General features: G+C 41.1%; 1 protein-coding gene across 1 annotated transcript in view; it reads left to right on the forward strand.

Moving 5' to 3' along the window:
* The first annotated feature begins 111 nt into the window (after positions 1-111).
* txn2 (thioredoxin 2) overlaps positions 112-21,265 on the forward strand; it is a 32,166-nt gene continuing 11,012 nt past the window's right edge. The window contains exons 1-2 of the mRNA XM_060849404.1: positions 112-336; positions 3,269-3,575. Of these exons, the coding sequence (XP_060705387.1) occupies positions 3,298-3,575 (278 nt within the window). The 5' untranslated portion in view covers positions 112-336; positions 3,269-3,297. The remainder of the gene's footprint in view (positions 337-3,268; positions 3,576-21,265) is intronic.

Below are 21,265 nucleotides of genomic sequence, written 5' to 3' on the forward strand. Positions count from 1 at the left end.
AGGCCAGTGGGCAAGGTCGAGTGATACACCACGTGACACCCGGTTAACCACGCCCACGGACTCCTTCACAAAGCTGACGGGCACCTCACTTCCCCGCCCCTTCATCCTCCAGCCTTCCCCTCATTTCAGCTGACTCTTATCCACCTAACCTCGTGGCCTTCCTCGCACAGATATCGAAGGGAATAAATCGTCGGCCCATTCCATCCCTAAACAAAGGAAGAGATATATGTGCGGTCGCGCCAACTCAAATGCCGCGAAGGCGTTCGGGAAATTGTTTCCAGGAAGTGACGTAAATTGAACCGGAAGGTCCTTTAGCCTCGCGTGGAAGCTAGCGAGGTAAGAGAAAACTAAAACAAAAATTTGGGGAGGGAGAACGCGAGAAAAGTAATAAAAGTAGAGGGAAGGAGACGAGACATAGATATAAATATGAATGGGAGGCGCTGATATTGTGCTTATGTAACCGTATAGTCATCCAAAGGCTCAGGTTAATATTCTGGGGACTCTGGTTATAATCCTGCCATTGGCTACGAGTGGAATTCAAATTCAACTTATAAAGTCTGAAAACAAATGATGGTGTTCGTAACGATGATCATCATAGGTTACGTAATTTATCACGAACTGTCATAACCCAGTCAGTGACCTTCAGGCAATGTCAGTGATTTGTCTGCTTTGACATAACGTGTTTCTGCAGTTGTATAGGAATGTAGAGCTCTTCTGAATGCCTTGAGGGAAGGGAAGGTACATAACTTGGGGGTGTGTGTGTGTGTGTGTGTGTGTGTGTGTGTGTGGAGGGAAACCCAGGGAGAGTGAGAGGGAAGGTCTGTGTTGTTTTGTAGAGAAAGTTAACAATTGCCCATTAATAGACGATTGTAGTATAGGGGTGTTAAAAATGATTTCCAGCCTTTTGGACTTTTAACTGTCATTTGGGGCAATTTTGGAGTGGGAGGGAAAAGTTTTTAAGGGTAGTTGTGGAGTGGTTCAAATTGCTTCTTGCTCTTTCACTGTAATGCAGTGACCTTGTGTGCATTTCTCCTGAAGGTGTAACGTGATCGGCGACAGGAATTTCAATGAGATTGCATTGCAGCTAAACACTTTGAGCAGAATAACTAATAACTGTCCCTATATAAGGAGAAAGTGAGGACTGAAAATCAGTTGAAATGTGTGCAGGTCTGGCAGAATCTGAGGAGCAGGAGAGTTGAGGTTTTGAGCATAAGTATTTAATTCAGGAATTCCAGCACCACCATTTTCAACCCTGTATAATGTCTGATGTGGGAATGTGCAGCCATTAGAGAACAATGTTCAGTGCTATTTGAGAGTCCTCAGACACTGAAGCTGTCCATGTCCAAATGCAGTATGACTTGGACAATATCTAGGCTTGGGCCAAAAGGTGACAAGTAACATTTGTGCCACACAAATGTCAGGCAATAGCCATTTCCAATAAGAGACAATCTAACTGCTGTTTCTTGACATTTAGTGGTATTACCATCACCAAATCCCCAACTATCAGCATTCTTGGGGTTATCATTGACTAGAAACCGAATGGGACACTCCACATAAACACATTCTCTACAAGAGTGGGTTAGAGGGTAGAAATACTGCAGTGAGTAGCTCATCTCCTGATTTCCACAAAACATTCAGGACAAAGCAGCTGTTGATTGCACCGTATTCGCAAACATTCTGTCCCTCCATCACTGATGTAGCTGCAGTGTGTACCATCTACAAGATGCCATGCAGAAATTTGCCAAAGATCCTTGGACAGCACCTTCCAAACCCACTACAACAAGGGCAGCAGATACATGGGAACATCACCACCTGCAAGTTCCCTTCCAAGCTACTCAGTATCCTGACTTGGAAATATATTGCTGTTTCGTCACTGTCTTGCCCCAATCCCAATGGCATTGTACCTTTAACATATGGTTTGCAGTGGCTTATGAAGGCAGTTCACCACTACCGACTCAAGAGCAGCTAGGGATGGGCAATGCCCAAACCATGACAAATTGCTTTTTTCCCTTTCCAATTGGTTGAAGAAGTAGTAGGTTTCAGTTGACCTCAGTTGGAGCAGGGATGGCCCACTGAATAAACCTCCATTCTCAATTTTAGCAAGAGACAAGCTGAATCCTCGATCTGTGATGTCTTTATTTATTGATGGATTTCTTTTTCCCCTGATAATGGAAAGTTCAGAGTGGCTGCTAACTCTGTAACCACTGCATGGCGAGCAGTAATGCCAGTCTTATGCCTTTTGTTCTTTGTATGTTACAAATTGTTTTCACCTGTCTCCTTTTTAATGCAGAAATCGGATGAAATCTGAGAATTCTCTGCAGAATTCTCTTCACCAGAATGTAGTGGAGATTGGGTTTTTACATTTATTCATTGAAGAAATAAACAGATTTTTAATTGACGAGGTATGAGGGAGGTGCATGTGTGTATGCAGTTGGCATACAGGAGAATGGAGTTGAGACCATAGCCAGATCAATCGAAAAAATTATTGATATACACCTCACCTGAAGTCCCATGTTCTTTATAATCTCTCTTCACGTTGTCCTGCACCATTGCCCTAGTATGTCTTTGATATTCAAATGGTGGTTAGGATTAATCCATGTGATCCACTTGATTGCCCCCCCCCCCCCATGGAATGTTTCTTGTCCTCACAAGTCAGTAGAAGCTCCAAGCTTCAGTAGCAATGCCATGATGTGAATTTGCACAGGCTGTTGAAGCACCGTTATTTTTATTAAGTTTCTGTAATTCTGATCACTTCCTATCCTGTAATAAATCCTTTTGAGTGACTAAGTCCCTGGTCTGAACCTTTCTGCTGTTCTGGATTGCAGAGACATTGATGGTCTGCACTCAGCTGGCTGTGTCCTTAGCTGGGATGGTGTTGATGCATTGCTAGGGTGCAGTTACATAAACACAGAAACTGGGTTAAACCATTCAGCCCCTTGAGCTATCACCAATGTAGGGTAGCCCAGAATATGTTCTGTTCAGTGATCTACTAAGCACCAAATGAACTGCATTTTCAAGCAAGCAGCTTTTAACTGCTGGCATAACTAGCGCTACTCATATTCTATGAAGCAAAAAAAACTAACTTGAAGTAATCTGACACCAAGCAGGTATATAATCTGTTCCACAGTTTAATACATTTTGTTCAACAGTTGTGTAATGCTGTAAGTTTTGATCTATTGAAATATTCTCTGGGCCTTGTCTTGTTACATGTTTATAGTGAGGTAAGTGAAAGCTGCTGCTGTAGTTCAACATTTGAAATTGTTTGCAGGTTCTGACACTAACCAGCTCCTTTTACCGATGGCTCAAAGGCTCTTGCTGAGGAGACTCGTGTGCCTGAACCTGAGGAAGTCCTACGGCTCATTGTGCTTTCCACCCTCAGCTTTGTCGCCCAGCCTGAATCATCTGTCCTGGCACAACCACAAGCCTCCCTTCCTACATCGAGCAGGTTCACCTTTCTCCAGAGGGTTTTGTGATTCTCCAGCCTGCAGTGATACTTTCAATGTACAGAACAAGACAGATTTCACTGATCGAGTCCTGAACAACAAAAAACCAGTTCTGGTAGATTTTCATGCAAGGTGAGTTGATTTTGTTTCATTTCCTGATGGGTTTCTGCAGGTTCGTTACATTTTGGGCAATACTTACTCAGGTGGTCATTGCCTAGCTGCAATGGGCTGCCTTGCACTTGGAAGCATTGCAACAGAGACAAATTCTACCCTCATATTGCACCCTTAATGTGAGGTTTCATGATGACAGGAGATCATTCTTCCTCCTCTTCTTCCCTTCCCACCCTCCTTTAGAAATTTCAAGGCAATTGCTAACTCTTAGTCAGAGATTTGCTAACTCAGCAGAGTGGATTCTGTTGAACATCTCGCTTCATGTATTATTAATTAATTTATTGATAAAAACATTCTATAGTCTTGGGGGAGCTATATGTTAATGCCACCTGCATTGACTTCTGCCAACAATTCTTTTTGTTCCATCTTAAACAGTTTGTTTACCTTTTGCAATGGTTTAGAGCAACTCCACATGTTATAATTACTCAATCATGCCAACCAGGTATGAGTCTTTGATCTGTGCTGAGCTCACACATCAGAGCTGAAGTCTCAGTAAGGATGAGTTCACTGACCACTTTGAGGCCAGGATTCCGAGTTTTAGTAAAGGAATTGAATGAGCGGGCTGTGTTCTAGAGATGAAACTCAATTATGTTTTAAGTAGAGCCAGGAGGTAGTGTGCTGCTGGGCTAAACCGAGCAGACAGATGCTAGTGAGAGTTGTGCAGTATGGCTTCATTTCTGTGAAGAGAGAAATCATTGGTCCATCATTGCTGTTGTAAAAGCCTCGAAGGATTTTAAACCTTTGTTGAATTTTTTTATATCCACCTCTGCTCTAAAGAGGACATCAACTTCTTTAGTTCTCCACACAACTGAAGATCCTCATTCCCTCATACTGTTCTCATAAGCCTCTTCTGCACTCATTCTAAGAACTGGGTATCCTTCAGAGAATTGTAAAATGAATTAAAATTTCCAAGCAGTGTTTTTTTTAACTGAGAATCAGGGCCCAAAGGAGTTAGTTCAACTAGTCCATGCTGAACATAATCCCAAACTAAACTAGTGCCACCTGCCTGTTCCTGGCCCATATCCCTTCGAACCTTTCCTTTTCATGTACTTACACAGGAGCCTATGCCTTTTAAGGGGGGGAAAGCAAGGCAAGGCAAAGCAGCTCACCCCTGTTAAAAACAGCCAGTTAGAGCAAGGTTGATCCCATGAGCAAGAGAGACAGGATCCATGAGGAACTGGTGCTGAGCATGGCTCTGGGTTGGATTGCTGTCAGCTAGATGTGGGTACTGCTGTCTGCTGTGATTGGTGGGGTGGGGTGATAAGAGAAGTAGTGGAGAGGCTGTAAGAGAGGGACAAATGAGGCCTGTGAAGGCTCAAGGGAATCCAAGAAGGAGCTTCAAGCTGAGTGGCAAAGGAGGAGGCGGCTCCAAAGAGGCAGCCTGAGAAGGAGGCTACAAAGAACAATGGACAGTTTTGAATCGGTCAATGGAATACTGAACTGTGTGAACCAAGAAAAGTTGAAATCATTGAAGTAATAAGTAAATTGAAAATAAATGTGGAATCTCTAGCTTATAGCTATGCAAAATCAAGAGACAAATGTAAAGGATATTATTATAGTCAACGTGTCAATTGTTAAAGTTAGACCTGAGAATGAGAGGAAAGATATTATTAAGCTAGTCAGGGTTCAGAAGAGATTTACCAGGATGTTGCTGGAAGTGGAGGGTTTGAGTTATAAGGAGGGGCTGGATAGACTGGGACTTTTCACTAGAACATACGAGGTTGAGGGGTGACCTTGTAGAGGTTTATAAAATGGTGGGTATAGATAAGATGAATGGCAAGTGTCTTTTCCCTAGAATGGGGGATTTCAAGACTTGGGGTATATTTTTAAGATGAGAGGAGAAAGGTTTAAAGACATGATGAGCACTTTTTTTTTACACAGTGGTTCGTGTGTGGAATGGATTTCTAGAGGAGGTGATGGACGCAGTTAGTTACAATTTTGAAAAGACATTTGGATAAGTACATGAATAAGAAATATTTGGAGGGATATGGGCTAAGTGCAGGCAAGTGGGACTAGTTTAGTTTGGGATTATGGTCAACATGGACTGGTTGACCAAAGGGTCTGTCTCCATGCTGTATGATTGTATGGCTGTAGGGCTGAGGGATTGCAAAAAAATCAGAGAATGCTTTCCTTGGAGCTAAGAAGCTTTGATGAAGATGTATGCTGTTTTGAAGGAGAAAGTGAGGACTGCAGATGCTAGAGATCAGAGCTGAAAATGTGTTGCTGGAAAAGCGCAGCAGGTCAGGCAGCATCCTAGAAACTGTTTCCAAAGCTAAAGGATTGACAAGGTGAGACAGGTTTAACTTTAAATTGATTGGCAAAAGAACCAAGGCAACATGAGGAAAATGTTTATAGAAACAGTAGTTGGGATTTGGAATGCACTTCAGCCCTGAAATTGTGGCAGATAAAGATTTGAATGTGTTTTAAAAGAACATTGACTGGAGACTTGGAGCAAAAAGAAAAGGAAAGATTTTAGAGTTGGTGAGGATTCTTGATGAAGAAAAATAGTAGGACTGAACTGGATTTCTCTTTGAAAGAATTAGCATTGCCTTGGTGGACTGAGAGGCCTCCACTGTGCCTCCTCGTTATATTGCACCCAAAACACAGCACAAAGGTATATAATAGTTAAAAGGGTCAGAGTTGGAGATAAGGGTCTTGGAAACAGAAGTGGCAGAGCACAAGATTTCTCTCCCTAGAACTACATCTTTTACAATTTAAAATATTCAGTTGAGTATATGTTCTGTATGATCCTCCTCTCATCCATCACATCTAATTCTCTTTCCATATCTGTCAATCCCATTCTCTGTATTGTATCTGTCTGGTTTCTGCATGAATGTACTTTATTCTCCCACATTGGTCCATCTTCAATTTTAGGTTGCCCAAGTAATCATTTCTCCAGAACTAGTTACTTTTTGTGATGTACAGCTAGGATAAACTGATTGGGCAAGAGTCAAGGGCAGTGGAAGATTTGAACTGGCCTCATCACCAAGGAACTGGTGTCACTGAATAGTGGTCACTTGATACAATAAATGGAACATTGGGATGATCCAAAGATCAGCTTGCAGGGAGAATGTACCTCTCTGATAGGGTTTTTGACTCCATTGTGATGCCAGCCATCGTTCTGTTGTTGCCTCTGAAGGTTGTCTATTCAAATTCCACATCAGAAACTTAAGCACTCGACATTGGAAAGTGATATTGTAGGAAATCTACCCATTTGAGGGGCAGTCTTTTAAATGAGTTGTGAAACGAAGCCAATATTTTATTCTCAACCAAGTTCGTGCAGTCATTATCACACTTGTATGTGGGAAATTGCTAATGTGCGAAATCAGCCTTGTTGCAGCATGACTACAACTGGGATAATACCTCATTGGCTATAAAACTCCTTGGACTATGCTGAGGGCAGGAAAGGGACTATATAAATGCAAATTTTATTTTGGTGTGGGATCAGAGCAGTGGCAGCCCAGGAGGATGACACTTGGACTTAGGACCAACTGTGGAGGTAAATGGCATTTATTTTTTATTTGCCCACATTTTTGTGGGTCACTTGAAAGGAGCAGGAGGCTTTATTTGAGACAACGGAACACAGTTTCATCTCAATACTGTCAATAATCAGTGCACACAAAGTAATATATTGGTTATGAATTTCCATGTCTTCATTTCCACACCTGTGTACACAGACTGAGTTGAGCACCCATTTATGATGGGTTTAATTTATTTGAATGTTTTGGGTTTGTACCTCTGACAATCAGGCAGAGAGCCTGTCTGCACTAATCTGGATTCTTGCAGTATAGAGAAGGAGGAAGAGTCCTTCCAGCTCTAAAGGCTGGAATTTGATCTCTGGGTGTATTTTCATAAACTGTTGATTCCAGGTACTGCTATGCCCCTACCAGGTTTAACTCCAATTTAACCATACATGGCATGAAAACTGTCACCCGTTGCCTTTGAAAGAATGGGTGTGAACTGTTCCCACAGTGTGCTGCTCAGTGAGGAGTTCCAGGTTTCAACCCAACACCAATTCAAGCAATATATTTCCAAAGTAGATGACAATTATATTCCTTTGAGACTCTATTCCTCTCTACTGACACCCACAACTCCTTTGTTTGTAAATGTCATTGGCTAACTCTTAAACTGAGTGTTATCTCCCCTTAGTCCAGTGACAATTTGACTTTGGAGTCTCATGGTCAACTGTGAACCTAGTCTTGGCTCTTCACACACTGATACAAATAGGATATGATATTTTAGAACAGTGATCAGTGCTACATAAATTATGAAAATGATGTGCTCTTTGCCTTGAAGTCACCCTTTGTAAAAAGTGAGGTCTGCAAATGCTGGAGATCAGAGCTGAAGATGTGTTGCTGGTTAAAGCACAGCAGGTCAGGCAGCATCCAAGGAACAGGAAATTCGACGTTTCGGGCCGGAGCCCTTCCTGATGAAGGGCTCCGGCCCGAAACGTCGAATTTCCTGTTCCTTGGATGCTGCCTGACCTGCTGTGCTTTAACCAGCAACACATTTTCAGCTCCAGTCACCCTTTGTATTCATTCTTTGAAAGAACAATAACACTGAAGAATTCTTTAACCCCTCAGCATTTCCTTTACTTTGACAGCCAGGTGTGCTTTCAAACCAAGCTTGAGAGTATACTAAATGTAACTACTTCACACTGCACCTGGATTCCACTCTGGCCTTCTTTCAACCTCATTGTCATATTTAGCCTTCTCAATTTTTTGTTCAACTTTGTCAATTCAAAGACATTGCAGTGGACCATAGTCCATTTGCTGTGGAATGTTTTTTTCACAACCAAATTGAAAAAGTTATATGAACAAAGTGGGAATGTCCAGTATGTGGCACAATGCACTGGGAATGGTTGCTGAGGTGTGCCACTATATGATTCTGAACTCCGACTGTAAAGTGGCCATCAGGACAACCTGCTGTGTCTGCCAGTCAGAGTTTACAGCACGGAAACAGTTCCTTCAGTCCAAATCGTCCACACTGATCAGAGATCCCAAATTAATCTATTTCCGTTTGCCAGCACTTGGTCCATGTCCCTCTAAACCCTTCCTAGTCATATCCATCCAGATGCCTTTTAAATGTAAATCTACCAGCCTCTACCACTTTCTCTAGCAGCTCATTCCATACATGCACCACCTTTTGCATGAAAAGCTTGCCCCTTAGGTCCTTTTTTTAAATCTTTCCTCTCTCATCTTAAACTTATTGTCTCTAGTTCTGGACTTCCCCGCCTCAGGGAAAAGATGTTGTTTATTTACCCTATTGATGCCCCCTCATGTTTTTATGAACTTCTATAAGGTTACCCCTCAGCCTCTGACACTCCAGGGGAAACAGTCCCAGCCTATTCAGCTTCTCTCTATAGCTCAAACCCTGACAATATCCTTGTCAATGTTTTCAAACATCAAGTTCTTTCAAGTTTCACAACAACCTTTCAATAAGAGAGACCAGAATTGCACACAATACTCCAAAAGTGCCCAAACCAACAGCTGTAACATCACCTCCCAATTCCTATATTTGATGCTCTGACCAATAAAGGAAAGCATAATAAATGCCTTCTTCACCATCATATCTATCTGTGACTCCACTTCCAAGGAACTATGAGCCTGCACTCCAAGATCTTTGTTCAGCAACACTCCCCAGGATCTTATCATCAAATGTGTAAGTCTTGTCCTGATTTTCCTTTCCTCCTGTCTTCTCATGACAAATGTGGTTGTAACTGTACAAAAGTGACACTTTTGAGTCTCCCTTTACTGGTGTAAAGTATTCTATTCCTGTGAAGAAAGGGAACACATGTATTCATGTAATGCCATTCACAACCTCCAGAACTTCCTAAAATTCTCCTTCACAGCTCATGGAAGTACAGTCACTGTTGTGTTGTAGAAGACACATGCACAAGAAAATTCCTCAAATAGCAATATGATAATCATGTAATCAGATTTTTATAGAAACACTGAGAAGCAAGAATAGGTCATTCAGGCTTTCGAGACTGCTTCCTCGCAACTCCTCTCAATCACATATGTTTCTCAAAGGTCACCTTTCATCTTCTATACCCAAATGGATATAAGCTCCACCTGTTCAACCTTTTTTCTAAAGAAAAGTCCTTTGTGCTGGGATGAATCAGGTGAATCTTCTCTAAACTATTTGAAATTTATATTGAAGTATCTATTTTCAAATAAGGAAAACAAAGCTATACACAGTACTCCAGATGCCATCTCATCAAGACTGTGCAGCAGCATTAAAATGTCCCTACTTTTATATTGCATTACCTTTTTGATAAGTACTAACAGTCCATTTTACTTCCTAGTCACTTACACCTGCAGACTAACTTTCCACAATTCGTACACCAGAACACTCCTGCCAAAATGGTCAAGTTTATATTTCGATACTCCACCTGCCAAATCTGTATCCATTTACAGATTCTCCACCTCATTTCAATACCTCCTACCAATGTTGGTGTCATTGGGAAATTTAACTATTATGCTGAATTCAACACACCATCTTGTTTCCTGGTCAACACCTCTGTCTCAGGCATGCAGCAAAGTTCAGCACAAGTTGGAAGAACAGCACTTCATTTTCTGCTCGGGAACTTTACATTGTTCTGGACTCCATATCAAGTATTAGAGTTTGAATCGTCATCTCCCATGTCCTTACCCCAATCCCCACATGCCAGGCCTTGTTATCACATGAATAAAGTGAGGACTGCAGATGCTGGAGAGTCGATCGAAAATTGTGGTGTTGGAAAAAGCATAGGTCAGGCAGCATCCAAAGAGCAGGAGAGTCAATGTGGAGCGGGAAGGGGGCTGACAGATAAATAGGGAGATGAGGGCTACCTCCCAGCCCCCCTATTCTCAGCCCCCTTCTCCCTCCATGTTCCTGATGAAGGGCTTATGCTCAAAACGGCGCCTCTATTACACAGAACCCATTGTTAGCCAGTAATAGACCCCATTAGTTATTCATTCTTCCAGGCTGATCATTATCCACTCCTTTGTCTGTCCAGCTATTCTTCTCTCTCTTTGGGCTCTATCTCCACTATTTATTGACTCTTTTGCTCATTCCCCACCCCCCACCCCAAAAAAAACCATCTACATAAAACCCAAACATTTCCTAGCTACCATCATTTTTGAGAGGGGGGTCACTGGACCTGAAACATTAACTCTGATTTCTCTCCACAGATGCTGCCAGACCTGCTGAGTTTTTCCAGCAGTTTCTGTTTGATTTCTGATTCCCAGTGTCCACAGTTGTTTCAATTTTGATTTAGCTACTGTGTTTGCTCCCTTCATTTATATCGCTGAAATAGTTGAGGACCCAGCACTGATCGCGGCAATTTGCTAGTTAGAGCTTGCTAACCTGAAAAAAAACATTTATCCCTATTCCTTCCTGTTAGCTAACCAATCATTTATCTGTGTTAATATATTTAGCTGATACACCATTTGCTCTTTTCATATATAGTGAACTATGTGTCACTCATTAAATGCCTTTTGAAATCCAAATACACCATATCTACTGGTTCTATGTTATCTATCTTGTTCTTTCTTCAAAAACTTATATTAAATTAGCTCAACGCAATCTCCCCTTACAAAGATATTGTAACACAGATCAAATTACGATTTTCTTAAGTATCCTACTATTACTGCTAAATCACGGATTCTGGCAATTCCTAATTGGCAGTTTTTGGTTACCTGATATACAATTTCATGCTTCTTGTTTTTTTTCCCCTCTTTTTCAATACAGGTGTTATATCAGTTATCTGCTGGGATCTTCCCAGAATCCATGGAATTTTGCAGAATTTGATTATTACTGCAGCCATTCTTTTAATACTATAGGATAGAGGCCATCTGTTAGACTTTAAGTCTAGTAATTTTCCTAGAAGTTTTTTAAACCCCTGGTGGTCATTTTAAACACCTCTATTTCTTTTTTAAGTATTTTTGGGAAATTTCTCAGTCTTTTGGAAAAGACAAAATACCTGTCACCCATTATTTCCTCATTTTTTGATATCAATCCTAAATCACTGTTGAGGACCAGCACTTAGAATCATAGAGATATACAGCACGGAAACAGACCCTTCAGTCCAACTCGTCCGGGCTTGTGTTTTTTCTACACTAAATACTTGTAGGAACACTTATTATTTCTGTTTATCTTACTAGCTAGCTTTCTCCTGTACTTTCTCTTGTCTCTTTTAAAAAGAAAGCATTCTCAAATCATTCTATGCCAGTTCTTAAACTCTGACTCACCTGCCATTAATTGATGCAGGTTTGTACTTTCTTTTTCAACTTTTATATAATCCTGAACTTATTTAGCCATTTAGTTATGTTATTTAATTAAGCTCGTCATTTAGTCAACCTCTTCAGAGTCTTTCTTTCTCATTGAGATAAACCTTTAACAGTTGTAATGTAATTGTCCCTATTGTCGTGATCATTGTAGGTAAATATTAGTTAAAATACCAAAGAGAATATCCTGCTATAGTCATGGGTGTTTCTGCGTATACCTGAGAGAGTAGATAGGGTCTTGTTTTTTTCAATAAATTCATGTAAGGTGTCACTGACACTGTCAGTATGTACTGCCTATTTCTGATTACTCTGAAAAGCTGGTGCTGAGCCATCTCTTTGAACAAACATATTGCTGATGAAAGGTGAGCTGTCAAAGCTTTTAGCTTTGCACTCCTCAGCATAGAATTGCAAGAAGGCCAATCTCCAAAATGAGCAGTTTATATTGCAGGAGATGAAGGTGCTGCTTGGTGGGCACTGATTGGTACACACATGGACGATTGGACCAGAAAGTCTGTTTCTGTACTGTAGAGCTCATTGACTGCTCGTTATTGGAGCTGCAATCATCCAAGCAATTGGAGAGTATTCGATCACACTTGATTTGTGCCTGTTAGATGATAGACAAGCTTTGCAAAGTCTGCAGGTGAGTTACTTATTGCAGAATTCCTAGCTTCTGACCTGCTCTTATAGCAACAGTATTTATATAGCTGGTCACAGTTTCTGATAACTCTCACCAGGGTGACAATGGGGTATTCAGTAGTGACAATGCTGTTGAATTTTGCAGAGCAGTGGTTAAATTGTTACCTCTGAAAGATGGCACTTTTCCAGCATTTATGTAGCAAGTAACATTCACAACACCCATCAGCCCAAGCCTGAATGTTGTTCATGTCATGCTGTCTCTGGGCACAGACTGCTTCATCATCTGAGGAGCTTGAATGGATGGAACTCCGCAAACATCAGCAAGCACTCTCTATATCTAACTTTGTTGAAAGGAAGGTTGTTGAAGTGACCTTCCTAATGGTTGGGCTTGAAAAAAGCCCTGAAAGTATCTTTTCAGAATGTCCAGGAAATGTGATGCCAGACCTTCAACAACCACAACTATGTTTCTTTGAACTAGGCATGACTTCAACTTTTGAGAATGCTCTCTCTGATTCTTATTGACGACTTGTTGACCCACAACATCAAATGCTGTCTTGGTGTAAACCGCAGTCGTGCTCATCTCACATTTTTTGAGTTTTTTTTCCCCCAGGTTTGGATCAAGCTGATAATCAGCTCAGGAGGCAAACAGTCTGGCAGAACCCGAACATGCATTGTTGAGCAGGTTACAGATATACCCCACTATCCAAAACCAGAGCATTCCCAGGAAACCTTTTCTAAGTCAAAAATGGCATAAAGTGAAGGTGCATGAATTATTTGGGAAATATTTACCATTTCCAATAAACGCAAAAATTCTCTTTGGATTCGTGAAAACAGTGTAGGTCTTTTGTACAAGCAAAGTGGCATATATTGAACGTCTGAAAAGCAGGGAATGCCAGTATTGATGTGTAAATTTTGCTTGATAGTTCTGTCTATGGACTCCTCCTTTACTTGCTGATACTTGAGAGTAGACAAGTTAGGTAGTAATTGGTTAGATTGGATTTGTGAACAGAACATATCTGGGTAGTGTTATAGTGGTACAGGATCTGCTTAGCAAGAAGGATGGCTAATTTTGGAGCATGACACAAAAGTCGGTGGAGTTGTGGATAGTGAGGAAGGAAGTGGTAGGTTACAGCGGGATATAGATAAGTTGCAGAGCTGGGCGGAAATGTGGCAAATGGAATTCAATGTAGCTAAGTGCGAAGTCGTTCACTTTGGTAGGAATAACAAGATGATGGATTACTGGGCTAATGGTAGGCTACTTGGTAGTGTGGATGAGCAGAGGGATCTTGGTGTCCATGTACACAGATCTCTGAAAGTTGCCACCCAGGTAAATAGTGCTGTGAGGAAGGCATATGGTGTACTGGGCTTTATTGGCAGAGGAATTGAGTTCCGGAGTCCTGAGGTCATGTTGCAGTTGTATAAGACTCTGGTGCGGCCTCATCTGGAGTATTGTGTGCAGTTTTGGTCGCCATACTATAGGAAGGATGTGGAAGCTTTAGAACGAGTGCAGAGGAGGTTTACCAGGATGTTGCCTGGAATGGTAGGAAAATCTTATGAGGAAAGGCTGAGGCACTTGGGGCTGTTCTCATTGGAGATGAGAAGGTTTAGGGGAGATCTGATAGAGTGTATAAGATGATTAGGGGTTTAGATAGGGTAGATACTAAGAACCTTTTACCGCTAATGGAGTCAGGTGTTACTAGGGGACATAGCTTTAAATTAAGGGGTGGTAGGTATAGGACAGATGTTAGGGGTAGATTCTTCACACAGCGGGTTGTGAGTTCATGGAATGCCCTGCCCGTATCAGTGGTGAACTCTCCTTCTTTATGGTCATTTAAGCGGGCATTGGATAGGCATTTGGAAGTTATTGGGCTAGTATAGGTTAGGTAGGATTCGGTCGGCGCAACATCGAGGGCCGAAGGGCCTGTACTGCGCTGTATCCTTCTATGTTCTATGACGTTTTAGCAATACAACCAGGATGTTATCAGTGGCTTTGCTGCAAACAGTGAACTCAACAGTTTCTTGATACCTCATTAATCAAATTGGCTGGAATCTCAAATGGACCAGGTTGGGTAAGGGTGGCAGCCTTTCTTTACTTAAAGGAGCAAACAGTGGTTTCATTAATAATGCTAATTTCTTTTTGTTTTAGAATTTATTGAACTAATTGCTATGATGAGATTTGAACTCTTAGCCGGGTCAGGTCTCTGGATTTCAAGCACTGTAACATTACCTCCAATACTTACATTCCCATGCCTTGACTGAAAGGAGGCAGTCTCAACAGTGTCATGCTGCCTCAGTACTGTACCCTGTCAGCATAGATGTGTTCAGATCTCTACAGGGATACTTGAACCTCAGGCCTTCTCACTCAATAGGGAAGCGCTACTCACTGAGTCACAGCTAATACCAGCACAGAATGCAAGACTTTTGCGATCAGTACTCTTGCAAGAATTGTAAGACACTGTCCATTAACCATTGTTTACTTTTAAAACCATAAGACATAGGAGTAGAAGTTAGGCCATTCAGCCCATCAAGTCTACTCCACCATTCAGTCATGGTTGATGATGTGTCTCAACCCCATTTTCCTGCTTTCTCCCATAACCCTTGATCCCTCTTGACAATCAAAAACCTATCCATCTAAGTCCTAAATATGTTCAATGACCTGGCCTCCACAGCCTTCTGTGGCAACGAATTCCATAGATTCATCACTCTCTCTGGTTAAAGAAGTTTCTCGTTTTTTTTTTCCATTCTAAAAGGCCTTCCCTTTACTCTAAGGCTGTGTCCTCTGGTCCTAGTCTCCTACCAACGGAAATATCTTCCCAATATCTACTCTGTCCAGGCCATTCAGTATTGTGTATGTTTCAATTAGACACCTCCTTATCCTTCTAAACACTATTAAGTATAGACCCAGAGTCATCAAACATTTTTCATATGTTACATTTTTCTTTCCGGGGCCCATTCCTTGGCCTGCATTCTCCTGAACCTATTCTGAGCACATCCTTCACAGTACATCCTTCCTGAGATTTGAGGCCCAAAACTGCACACAATACTCCAAATGAATATAAATAACTAGTTCTTATAGACAGCAGGATATTCCTGCTAGGACTTGCTGAGCAAGTTTATTCATGCTGAATACCCACTATATTGAAGTATTGAGGATTTGCAAATGCTTCTGCGTATTGAGCAATGTGTTATTACCTTCAGAAGAGGGCAGAGGGCTGTGGTGTGTTTTTTTTTTCAACTTCCCACAAACCTGGAGATTGTGTTCATGAAAAAAAAGTACAATATCTTGGTTGGAAAGATTTCAATATTTCCTACCTGTTTTTTGTTAATGTAAAATGTACAGAGTTGTATCCAAGTGAAAGAAGGAAGTACTGATCCTTTACCTTAATTGTTGCTTGCTTTTGGCTGCTGATTTTTGTGAATGTTCATGTTCGTCCAGATGAGAGATGTTCCTGTTAGGAAACAAAATATTTTCAGCAGTCACTGTTGTGCAATCCCAGAATAATCGTGCTGTGGGTTTGAAGCTAATGTAAGCTCTTTAAGCTGTACAAAAATAGATAAATCCCCATCTTTCACTACAGCTGAACTACCTTTGAAGTGGAATTACCAGGTGAATGCTAATTAAAGTTAGAGCATTTTCAACTTGGTTCCTACTGGGCTGCACTTTCAATACTGGATTTAATCCATTTTATAATTAATTGTTAGAATGTGAGCCTTGTTGATTAATATTGCTGTTTATTCCCAAACCTTATACCATTAGTGATGGAGTTCCAGAATTTTTATCCAGAGATGACCAAGGAATGACACGATATACCCATGCCTAGAATGGGGAGGAGAATCTTGAAGATTGATATTACCATGTGTCGTCTTGTAGTTCTAAGTGATGCAGTAATGGGAGGTGCTGCTCAAGACACACTCACTGTGCATTGGTTTGGCCTGCATTCAGAAGCAGGTGGAAGTTTGCTTACGTCGCTTTATGATGCATCCCAGGGTCCAACCCAATCCATAGGAAATCTTCCTTTTACATGGGAAAATTGTGTGTTATTCTTATTTAAGAAAGTTGGGAGAGGAAGAAGGGAATTTATAGGTAAGTAAGCCAGATATCTGTTGTCAAGAAATTACTTACGTATGTATTTGAGGAGTGAGATCTTCTGTTACAGTGGGAAATTTCTTGTACCTGAGCAAGAACTTCCATGTATAAGTCTTAGACCATGACCTGATTGCCAAGGAAGGTGTGTTCATAAAGTCACCAATGAGATTGAGTGTCAACCTGTGAGTCCTTCCAACAAATGCCAATGGCAGGCAGCAAAAGCAGAAGAGATTCCTAGTCCACCGTGTGTTGGCAAGGGAGTTGGAGTCTCCACTATCAGTACCAGTGGTATATGCAAATAAAATGCATGTTGCCGTAGCAACCTGGACTCCCTGAATGAACTGTAATTTACTGCAATCTTAAATTAAGGTGGAATACTCATGTCTTAAATTTTCGTCAGCTCCAAGACAGTCAGCATGGATTTGTAAATAATAGCCCACACTTGCAAGTTTTTGAAGGTGTGACAAAAATAGCAGACAAGATGATATCCACAGATCTGATTGATATGGACCCCTGAGACATTTAATAGTGTCTCATAAGAAACTGTTAGCTAAAATTTAAGTTCATGACATTGAGAGAGATTACTGAATCGGTTCTGAGATTGGTGGAGTGGCAGGAAGCAGTTGAGGGGATTAAGTTGTAGGTAGTCTAATTGGTAGGATGTGACTAATGGTGTCTTGAAGAGATCGATGTTGGGATCTCCATTATTCATTCTTTTTATTAATGATAATGGGATAGAAAGCCATGTGTCCAACTTTGATGTAAATAAAGCATTACAAGCTTTGTAGTTAGCATATAATTTCAAAAATACTAATGGATTAGGCGAACAAGCAAAACGGTGGACTTAGTTTCAGTACAGACAAGTGACTTTAGACCCATAAAGTAATTTTTTAAATGGTGAAAAGCTAGAAGCAGTGGGAAGTCTGAAGAATCCTAAGAGTCTATAAACACAGACCATTAAATTGTCATGGGCAGATATAAAAAAAATTCAATGTCTCTTGGAATGCTGGCTTTTTATGTCTCGTGGAATACAAAGAGGTAAAATTGATGCTTCAACTAAACAAAACCTTGGTTCGACCACATCTCAAGTAACTCAGCAGTTCTGGGCATAATTTCTTTGGAAGTATGATTTTGGAATGAATGCAGCATAGATTTACCAGAATGCTACATGGAATCCAGTAGCTAAATTATGAGAAGACATTACACAAATTTGGAGTTTATTCCCTGGAATTTAGAATTGTAGAGGGTAACTTAAAGTTACCCTCCCTGTTAACCTCTCATTTATCTACAACATATTTCTGCCATGCATTTACACACTCGTTCAACTTATCCAAATTGCACTGAAGCATCTCCGTCTCCTTCTCAGTCACCCTGTCACCCAGCTTTGTGTAATTTGCAACTTGTAGATATTACATTTTAAATCATTAATACATACTGTGAATAACTGGGATACAAGCATTGATCTCTGTTGTACCCTACCAGTCACTGCCTATCACTCAGTACAGACAATTTTATTCTGACTTTTTTTATATCTTGTTTGCAGACCAGTTTTCTGTCCATGTCAGTACACTCCTCGTGATTCTATGTGTTTTAATTTTTACATGCTAATCTCTTACTGGGACCTGATCAAAAGTCCAAGTAAACAACATCTAGTGGATCCCTCTTCCCAACCCTGCCAGTTAAATTCTCTAAAATTCCAGTAAACTCATCAAACATGATTTCTGTTTCATAAATCCATGTTGACTCTGCCCAATCTTGTTGTGGTTTTCCAAGTGCTTTGCTATTAAATCTTTTATAAAGGATTCGAACATTTTCCCCACTACTGATGTCAGGTTAACCAGTCTTTTTTTTATCTCTAACTCCTTTTTTTTATAGCAAGTTTACATTAGCTACCTTGCAATCCGTAGGAATTGTTCCAGCATGTATAGAATCGTGAATGTTGAGCACCAATGCATTTGCTATTCCTAGGGCTACTTCCTTCAGTACTCTAGGATAAAGGTTAATGGACCCATGGGATATAATGGTCTTTAATCCAATCAATGTCACCAATGCCATTTACCTGCTAATACCAATTTATTTCAGTTCCTCCCTCTTACCTGTGTTCACTGATTATTTTTGGGACTTAATTTGTATCCTCCATTGTAACGACATAACCAATTCTAGTGACAAATGAACATTTACATAAAATGCAAGAAGTTCCTATAAACTATATCCTAAATGAGTGGACTCATGAGAGATTTGATCTCGAAGTTTTACGTCTTACTGAGGTAGCACACTAAGTTAAATCACACTATTCTTGGAATCATCACAAAAATTAAAGATTCTAAAAAGTATACAAAGATTCCCCAACTTACCTGTTTTTTTTTTTCAGACCCAGAGATTGACACAAAGCATAGGCCAGGTTTCTGTACTTAACAAGAATTAGCGATCAATGCAAGTAGTTAGACTGTTAGCAGGTAAACAATTACGAGACATCTGCAATAAGCCTACTAATTAAAACTTTAATCCCTTATAAACTCCTGTTTACATGCATAGCAAAAAACATAGGTTATGGACAGTGGGAAAACTGGTAAAACAGCTCAGTGGTTTCTGTTCATAAGGGTTATTGAGATAATTCTTGTGCTGGTCAAAAGGCTACTTCTCAGTCATCCTTCTCCAGATGCTGCCACTGATCTGCCGGAGACAGTGACTGTTTCACTTAGCAAAGGTCTCTTAACTTGTTAAAAGTTGCATATCATAGAAGATGCTGGAGGATAACGAACCGATTTTATTTAGTCTTAAAGTGGCTTACGGGGGATCCAAGATGGCGGCGACCCAGCAAGACTGAGTCCACAGTGCTCTACCCAAAACTTGGGCAAAGTGGATCACCCACCCCCACCACACTCACTAAACCATTTATAATAGTTGCTAACCTTAAATAGTTACCTATTAATACATTTAAATAGTCTAATACTAGCTGAAAAATGAGTAAAGGGAAGGGAACAGGCGGCTCTAAGAAAGCAGGGACCCCTCCCCCACCCTCTCCCTCTTCAGCTACAGCAAAGATGTCTACAGCCACTTCAGGAGATTTAACAATGAAGATGAGCTTTGAGGAGATGTTTGCCAGGTGGGAGGCGAAGATTGATGCTTTTATTGATGAGTCTCGGCAGAGCAGGGAGGCACTCTCCGCCGAGCTGCAGAAGCACGGCAGAGACATTCAGGAACTGGAGCGCCGAGTCAGAGAGGTGGAGTCGAAGGCCGCAGCCTCGGAGACTGCGATAAAATCGGCAGCCGACCACGTCCGTTTTCTCGAGAATCGAGTCCAGAACCTAGAAAACCACATAGACGATCTGGAAAATCGAGGTCGTCGAAAAAATATTCGGTTGCTGGGCCTTCCCGAGCAGGAAGAGGGAGGCCAGCTGACAGCATTCTTAGAGCATTGGTTGCCACAACTTTTAAATCTGCCTGCTGGATCAGGCCAGGTAAGGGTAGAATGGGCCTACTGGGTCGCAGTACGTGGGCCCGGTTCAACCCAGCGCCCACGCCCGGTCCTGTTCCAGCTGCAGAGCTGTAGGGAGAGGCAGATGCTCCTGGAAGCCTCAAGAAATCTGGGAAAAGATCCCCAAGCTATGACCCACAAAGGATCCAGGATCATGCTGTTCCAGGACTTCTCCCCAGCTTTGGTCCGAAAGAGGAAGGCATTCGATGAGGCGAAGAAGCGTTTAAGGGACTTAAATATCCAGTACTCCTTACGATATCCAGCGACGCTACGCCTTAGCCACGAAGGATCCATATATAACTTCGGATCACCGGAGAAGGCTAAGGAATTCATGGACTCTTAAATAAACTGTAAGAGATTGTGGACGTTGGTCTGCCTTTCCCATTATTTTGGTTTACATCCCTTCATCTTTTCCTATCTTTCCCCCTATGTGTGTATGTATATATATGTTGGGGCGTTTGGTTAATGTTGATGGGGAGAGATGGTTACCTTATTCTATTTTACTTCTGTTTTTAGGAGCGGGGTTGTTTTTCTTTCCCCTGTTATTTTGTGGTATTATATTTAAGTATTACGTGTTGAGATTGTAATCTTATAGTTATATATTTATATATGGTATTAATATTCCCAAATATATTTAGGTGGGGGTGGGGTGTTCACTGTTAACTCTAGCTTTATATTATATTTGAATTCTCCTCATTTTATTGAGGAACACCTGGGTCAAGGGTGGGGCACTGGTTGGAAGAGGGTAAGATGGACTGTGGGAGAGGAAGTGACGCTCCCTGGGAACAAGGGAGAAAATCTCCAATTCGGAATGTTTTATATCTTAGAAAGAGTTTTTTGTTATGTTGTTTTGAGTGTATTAGAGAGTCTTTACTTTTGTAAATTTTGTATGCTCCATGCTCGGGATGTTCTAGATAGGGTTTGCTCTCCCGAGGGGTCTCGGATCTGTCCAGATGATTATGGCTGATCAGTTGGTTAAGTGGTGCACCTGGAATGTCAGGGGGAGTAATTCGCCAGTTAAAAGGAAGAAAATATTATCAAATCTTAAGAAGGAGAGAGTTAATATAGCTCTCCTACAGGAGACACATCTGTCGGATAAAGAACACTTAAAATTACGACAGGGCGGATTTGGTCAGGCCTTTTTTTCCTCTTTTAATTCAAAAAGCAGGGGAGTCGTTAT

The sequence above is a fragment of the Hemiscyllium ocellatum genome, chromosome 33 (assembly GCF_020745735.1).
Source record: "Hemiscyllium ocellatum isolate sHemOce1 chromosome 33, sHemOce1.pat.X.cur, whole genome shotgun sequence".
NCBI lineage: Eukaryota > Metazoa > Chordata > Chondrichthyes > Orectolobiformes > Hemiscylliidae > Hemiscyllium > Hemiscyllium ocellatum.